Here is a 7,461-nt window from a genome sequence, read left to right on the forward strand (position 1 = left end):
GGATGGTTGTGAGCCACCATGTGGTTGCTGGGATTTGAACTCCGGACCTTCGGAAGAGCAGTCGGGTGCTCTTACCCACTGAGCCATCTCACCAGCCCCTTGTGGGACCATCTTAAGCAAGGCAGAGCAGGAGGCCACCATGGGCTCTGAGCCACCAGTGATGGTGGCCACACAATGTCAGCCTCTACCCGGCACTCTACATTACCCACCTCCCAAAGCACATCGTTTTGTTTTTGTGGACTTCACATCCCTTGACCTTGTGGGTGTCATGGAAATGCAGGCCCAGGGCTCAGACTCTGCTGACTGCTTGGGAGCTTTCCCCACTGCATTGGACGCTCCTTTCTTGCTCTTTTTGACACAATTGCAGAATTACCTGAGGCGACCCCAGCCCTCGAAGGACTGACCCTGTGACCTCTTGCCCTCCCTGACCCAAGAAGCTGAATTGACTTCTCCCGGAGGCCCAGGTTCCCCCAGAGTTCCCAGGCAGAGACCTGTTGCAGCCTTGGACAGCCTTCCAGGCCTCAGTTTCTCAATCTGCTCAAAGCTGGCAACAGGAGGCTGGCGAAGACAGGTGTGCTGGTTAGCTAGAATTTTGTCAAAAAGACACAGGCTTCAGTCATTTGGGAAGAGGAACCCTCAATTGAAAAAACTATATATCTCCACCAGACTGGCCTGTAGGCAAGTCTCTGAGACATTTTTTTTTTAATGGTTGATATGGCATTATCCAGCCCACTGTGGGCGGTGACACCTCTGGGCAGGTGGTCCTGGGTTGTTCAAGAAAGCAGGCTGAGGAACTCATGGAGAGCAAGCCAGGCATGCAACATTCCCTCATGGCCTCCCCATCAGCTCCTATCTCTAGGTTCCTGCCTTGAGTTTCTGCCGCCCTGACTTCCTTTCATGGTGACCCGTGAAGGAGATGAGCAAGATCAAATAAGCCCACTTCTCCAAGTTGCTTTTAGGCATGGTGTATATCACAGCAGTAGGGACAACAGGCTCCAATCCATAGATATTTGGGGATCCCAGGGTTCTCCTTATCACTGCCCTAGGGATGGAGTCAGGGCTCAGGGAGGCCCACACTTGCACTGCCTTCGAGGGGCGCCCTTGCTCCCCCTCAGTGTCTGCGGCAGTCGGCAGTCGTCTCCAGGCTTCTCCTCCTGGTGTTCTCCTCAGGTGCAAATGCAATGGCCACGCCAGTGAATGCGAGCCCAACGCGGCTGGTCAACTGGCTTGCCGCTGTCAGCACAACACCACAGGAGTGGACTGCGAACGTTGTCTGCCCTTCTTCCAGGACCGTCCGTGGGCCCGCGGCACCGCCGAGGATGCCAACGAGTGTCTGCGTGAGTGTTTCTCGGGCAGCAGGCCTTAAAGCTAATGACACTGACAGGAAACAATGCCCCAAACCTCACAGTGGGCTGCCTGTGCCCCTGGGTGGGCCTGGCATGCAGTGTGGGGTCCTTAGCTGTGCAGGAGAGTAAATGGATGTTGAGGGAGCTCTTGAGTCCCAGTCCTCCCTCACAAGTCATTCCAGGACCAGTCCACCCAGAGAGGCGCCTGTGGTAGGAGGGCAGGAAGGTCCCCAAACTCCACTTAACCCTTTCTTAACTGTTCCAACCCTGGCAGCTAATGAAATCCAGTCTTCCACCCCCACCCATAGGATTCAGATCCGCCCACCCCAGCCTTTCCCACAGTCCCCCCCACCCCCGCAGTCCCCAGCAGCCCTTTGATGTTTCAGCTGTGTGTGGTGTGGCTCTGTCTGTTTAACCTCAAAGACATGATGGTGAAGGAAGGAAGGGGCCCTGGAACCTTCTGCAGGGATGGTGGAGAGAGAAAAGAAGCCTTCCCAGTGTCTGTACCAGCCACCCCAGCATCCCACTTGCCCTGGTCTAGCCCATCTCCCTTCACAGTCCTCCTCTGCTTCCAGCTTCACTGTGTGGTGCCTGGAGCCAGGCACAGAATTCCACACACAGCCTCTTGCAGCTGACCTCCTGGGCTCAGGCCACAGCCTGCCAGAGGTGGGGGTGTAGAGGAGACAGCTTTTCCTTGAGATAGGACAGCTTTTTTCTGTCTATAGGAGCTGCCTCAGGGCCCAACACAGTCCTAATGAGTTCCTCTTGGCTTGCTGGTCTGCCTCCCCCAGGAAAGGTGTGCTGGCTCCCTGCTTGGGCCAAGTCTGCGCCTGTCTCTACGTGGGAGGGGATGCTGAGAACTAGCCTGCTCCCCTGCCACGCCCTTACCCATGGCCACCAGCCTGAAAGATGCCTGACCTTTCATCCCATGACTCCCAGCCCAGGCAGCCTCTGAGCCCTAAATCCCACCCCCCCTCTTTTACATCTCTTTAATCCCTCTCTGCAGCCCTCTCCTCTGGGTGCATGCTGTCTCCTCTCCTCTATCTCCAGCCTCCAGTGAAGGGTCTTCAAAGAGTTCGAATTCAGCTCTGTCCCTCCCCTAGTTCCCACCTCCACCCCCAGCCTCCTCCCCATAGCTCCAGCCTCCTGGTACCTCTGACTCTCAATCCACTGGGCATCACACATCAGTTACCTCACTCTATCCTCTCCCTGGCCATCAGGAGGCGCGGTGCTCGCTCCCAGCAAGCCTCTTAGTGCACACACACCAAGCAGATAATACTTCCCTGGTCCAGAGTGTCTCCCCCTGGCTCAGATACACTTCTGGCCCCATGGTCCTCCTCTATTAAAACACCTCTCTGGCTCTGTCCAGGAAAACGTTGTTTTGGAGAATTTATTAATGAAGCCCACCTAGTTCTTAAAGAGCATCCTGTTTGGGAATACCAGATGATGGGGCTCTGTGTTCTAGGTCAAGCTGAGCCTGGACTCTGGCCCTTCCTCTTAGTCACTTGTCTCGTTGCTCTGACAAAATGCTCCACAGAAGCAGGATATGAAAGGAAAGGTTTGTTTGGGCTCACAGCGTGAAGGTACAGTCCCCCTCACGGTGGGGACGCCATGATGGCAGGAAAGTGAAGCAGCTGGTCACATCGTATCTACAGCCAGGAAGCAGGGAGAGATGAATGATGACGATAATATATATATATATATATATTATCAGATCCCATTATAGATGGCTGTGAGCCACCATGTGGTTGCTGGGAATTGAACTCAGGACCTCTGGAAGAGCAGCCAGTGCCCCTAACCACTGAGCCATCTCTCCAGCCCCCAGTGCCATCCATTTTTAAAGTGGGTCTTGCCATGTCAGCATACTGTAGAAATCGCTGAACCTAGGAGAAACCTAAGAGGTTGACAGGATGAAGCAAGCACACCCATCTTGGAGATGCCTCCTGCTTCAGAGAGCATAGTCTCTCAGCCCCATCAGAGGCCATCACTCTTACACACAACCTTCCATCTCTCCCAGCCTGCAACTGCAGTGGGCACTCTGAGGAGTGCACATTTGACAGGGAGCTCTATCGGAGCACGGGCCATGGTGGGCACTGTCAGCGCTGCCGTGACCACACAACTGGGCCACACTGTGAGCGCTGTGAGAAGAACTATTACAGATGGTCCCCGAAGACACCATGCCAACCCTGTGACTGCCACCCAGCAGGTGAGTGATCCCAGCTCCACCCTTCCTCATCTCCTACCCTCAGCTCCTCCCACCTCGGCCCCTCCCACCTCCACTGCCCAGTGTCCCTCCTCTCCAGGCTCTCTGAGTCTCCAGTGTGACAACTCGGGCATCTGTCCCTGCAAGCCCACAGTGACAGGCTGGAAGTGTGATCGCTGCCTGCCTGGATTCCACTCACTCAGTGAGGGCGGCTGCAGGTGAGGATGTGCGTTGCAGACTGGTGGCCTGTGTCAACCATGTGGTGTGTTTGTGCTGAGTAAGCCACAGAGGGAAGGGAATCCTAGCTGCCCTCACCTTTACATTCTCACCTGATGTAACCCCACCCTGTAGCTACTGAACCCCAGCCTTTTGAGAGATAAAGCTGCAGACACAGGAAGAACTAACCAACCAGCCCACTGGCATGGAGGGTGGGGGAGACCTGGGAGGCCCACTTGCTGTGAGAAGGACAGAGCCCCAGATTGAAACCTGAGAACTCATGAGCAGGGGACATGAGACACTCCAAGTGGGGAGGGGGCACAGCCAAGGCTGAGGTAGGAGTCAGGTGAGACTCAGGTCTGGAAGAAGAGGCTAGTGCTGAGGGGCCTTTGGGGTATCTGGGGAAGGCTGTGACCAGGGAGGCCAAGGTAGGTGTCTGTGTGAGAGGCAGGGTGAGGCTTTGGCAGGAGCACAGCTGGCCCTGAAGAGGGAGGAAGGAGATGAGCAGATTTCAAAGCCCAAGTTTATGGTGACAGGAGACTGAGGAGGAGGAAGAGATGGGGACTGATTCTCATGGCAGAGGGCCAAGAGGAAGCTGGGTAGAGAGCTAGGCGTTATATCCATGGTAGGAGTGCATGGTACCTGGTCATGAGGAGAGGGACCGGCAATCTGCCACAGGCTGGATCTTAGAAGAGGGGCCAGACACATTTAAAAGTTCATGGCAAAATCCATGGTGACCAATGCTGCAGACAAATTCAGAAGCACTTTGTGGGTGTAGTCTTACGAAGCCTAGGCTGGCCTAAAAATCACTGCATAGCCAAGAGTGGCCTCCTCTGGGAGTTAAAGTGTATACCATGGTGGCCAGTTTTATAAGGATTGAACTCAGGGCTTCATGCATGACAAATTCTCTAGAAGCCCCCTAAAAGCACTTTTAAATGGGCTTGTGAAGGCCAAGGAGATAGCTCAGTTGGTAGCATTTGCCGTGCAAGTACGAGGATATGAGCTCAGATCCCCAAGAATCAGGTGAAGACCACGAGAGGCGGGTGTGGCCGTGGGCATCTAGAACCTGGCACTGAGGAAAAGCGACAAAGACAAGCAGGTCGCAGGAGCTTGCTAACCAGCTAGTCTTGCTGAATTGGCAGGCTCCATGTTCAGTGAAAGACCCTAACTCAAAAAATAGGATGGAACACAAGAAGCCAGGCAATGGTGACACACACCTTTAATCCCAGCACTCAGGAGGCAGAAGCAAGTGGATCTCTGAGTTCAAGGCCAACCTGGTCTACAGAACAATTTCAGGAAAGCCTGGGTGACACAGAGAAACCCTGTCTGGAAACAAAACAAAACAAAACAAAACAAAACAAAACAAAACAAGCAAACAAACACAAAAGTGGAATACAAGAAACCTAACTTTAATCTATGACCTCCACACACACGTGCACACACTCCCATGAACACGTGCACACACTCCCATGAACACATGCACACACTCCCATGAACATGTGCACACACTCCCATGAACACGTGCACACACTCCCATGAACACATATGAGAAATAAACATAAAATAACATCAGAGTCCCCGCACATTTAAAAAGGCAGGAGAAGATTGTTGAGTGGACACGGTGGCACAGAAATATCCACTAAAGCTAGAGCCAGGGTTTAGGGTGCTGCCTATCCCAGCACAACAACAACAAAAAAAACAAACCAACCGCTGGACAGTGGTGGTGCACACCTTTAGTCCCCACACTTGGGAGGCAGAGGCAGGCAGATTTCTAAGTTCAGGGCCACCAGCCTGGTCTAGAGTGAGTTCCAGGACAGCCAAAGCTACACAGAAAAGCCCTGTCTCGAAAAACCAAAAACCAAAAACCAAAACAATCAATCCCTGGACCTGCCACTAGTGCTTCCCAGGTCCTGACCTCAGGGCCTTTGCACATGCCATCCCTCCTCCCCTAGAGCCTGTCCCTTCTCCCAGCACTGTCTGCCCAGCCTGTGATGCCCACTGCTTTCATGCGTTGGTTCTCAGCTGAGGCACTGTCCCCCTTGAGATGCCCCTGCTCTTCCCCTGGTCTCTCTCATTCTGCAAGACTGGGCCAGACACAACTCCCTAGAACTACCTCACCACTGTCCATTTCCCTCACAGCACGTATTGTATGCCTGCCTGCCTGCTTACCTATCTGTCTGTCTGTCCTAACTGGACTCTGGGATCTGTGAGGACAGGAACGATGTCTTACCAGATGAGGTGGGGGAGATGGATGGATGGAGGAGTGAGTTGAATGGAAAGACAGATGGGAAGAGAAGTGAGTAGATGGATGTATGGATGCACCAATGAGGGGGATAGGTGGATGGATGCTAAGCAAGAGCATGGGTATGGATGGATGAATGGATGGATAGACCAATGGGAGGGGCGGGCAGTGGGAAGGGGCAATATTGCATGAGGAGGTGGGGCACTCAGCTAAAGTGAAGGCAGATACAGTCTCTTCTGAGGATGGGGAATCCCCACTATGACTTGCTCAATGGACGTGTGTCTTCTCTATTTCTTTGGCAGACCCTGTACCTGCAATATCGCTGGCAGCTTGGGCACCTGTGACCCCCGCAGTGGGAACTGTCCCTGCAAAGAGAATGTAGAAGGCAGCCTGTGTGACAGGTGGGTGTGCTCAACTACACAGAGCTACCAGCAGTGAGGCACCAAAGCTGTGTGCTGAAGGGAGAGGCGGGGCAGGGTCCTCAGAGACTCGGGCAAGCCTGTCACCCCACGTTCTTGCCAAAACTCCAGGGGCCTGCTACCCAGGAAGTTACCTATGGTGGATTGAGTATGCTTGGCCTAGGGAGTGGCACTATTAGGAGGTGTGGCCTTGTTGGAGAAAGTGCATCGCTGTGGGGTGGGCTTTGAGACCCTCCTCCTAACGTGGTGAGAGCCAGTCTGCTCCTGGCTTCCTTTGGATAAAGGGGTAGAACTCTCAGCTCCTCCTGCACCATGCCAGCCTGGACGCTGCCATGCTCCTGCCTTGATGATAATGGACTGTACTCTGAGCCCGTAAGCTGGCCCCAATTAAATGTTGTCCTTATAAAAGAGTTGCCTTGGTCATGATGTCTGTTCACAGCAGTAAAGCCCTATCCAAAGGCCCTGTGGGAACTTCTTATATTCTGACCCAGCATTACTGAGGGTTTCTTAGCTGAAGAAACGCACTATTGCTTCAAGATCTGAATCCTGAAAAGAAAGCTCTAGAAAGACAGGAAGAGCTTGTCTAATTCAGGCAGCAAATACCTGATATTTCAGCACTTCTGCCTCACACCCGTGGCAGACATCACCAATGGAGAACTGTCACAGCCCTCCCATCTCACACCCGTGGCAGACATCACCAATGGAGAACTGTCACAGCTCTCCCATCTCACACCCGTGGCAGACATCACCAATGGAGAACAGCTCTCCCATCTCACACCCATGGCAGACATCACCAATGGAGAACTGTCACATCTCTTCCATCTCACACCCGTGGCAGACATCATTAATGGAACACAACATTCTTAACCTCAGAACTTTCTCCCTGCCTTGCTCCAAGAAGCCCCTACCATCTGAGCTAAGAGTCATCCCTGGTCGGGCGTTGGTGGCGCACGCCTTTAATCCCAGCACTTGGGAGGCAGAGGCAGGCGGATTTCTGAGTTCGAGGCCAGCCTGGTCTACAAAGTGAGTTCCAGG

General features: G+C 53.5%; 1 protein-coding gene across 2 annotated transcripts in view; it reads left to right on the forward strand.

Moving 5' to 3' along the window:
- Lamc3 (laminin subunit gamma 3) overlaps positions 1 to 7,461 on the forward strand; it is a 60,706-nt gene that overhangs the window by 14,844 nt on the left and 38,401 nt on the right. For both annotated transcript variants that reach the window (XM_021186157.1, XM_029474612.1), the window contains exons 4-7: positions 1,171 to 1,337; positions 3,364 to 3,552; positions 3,650 to 3,767; positions 6,310 to 6,408. In XM_021186157.1, the coding sequence (XP_021041816.1) occupies positions 1,171 to 1,337; positions 3,364 to 3,552; positions 3,650 to 3,767; positions 6,310 to 6,408 (573 nt within the window). The remainder of the gene's footprint in view (positions 1 to 1,170; positions 1,338 to 3,363; positions 3,553 to 3,649; positions 3,768 to 6,309; positions 6,409 to 7,461) is intronic.

The sequence above is a fragment of the Mus caroli genome, chromosome 2 (genome assembly GCF_900094665.2).
Source record: "Mus caroli chromosome 2, CAROLI_EIJ_v1.1, whole genome shotgun sequence".
Taxonomy (NCBI): Eukaryota; Metazoa; Chordata; class Mammalia; order Rodentia; family Muridae; genus Mus; species Mus caroli.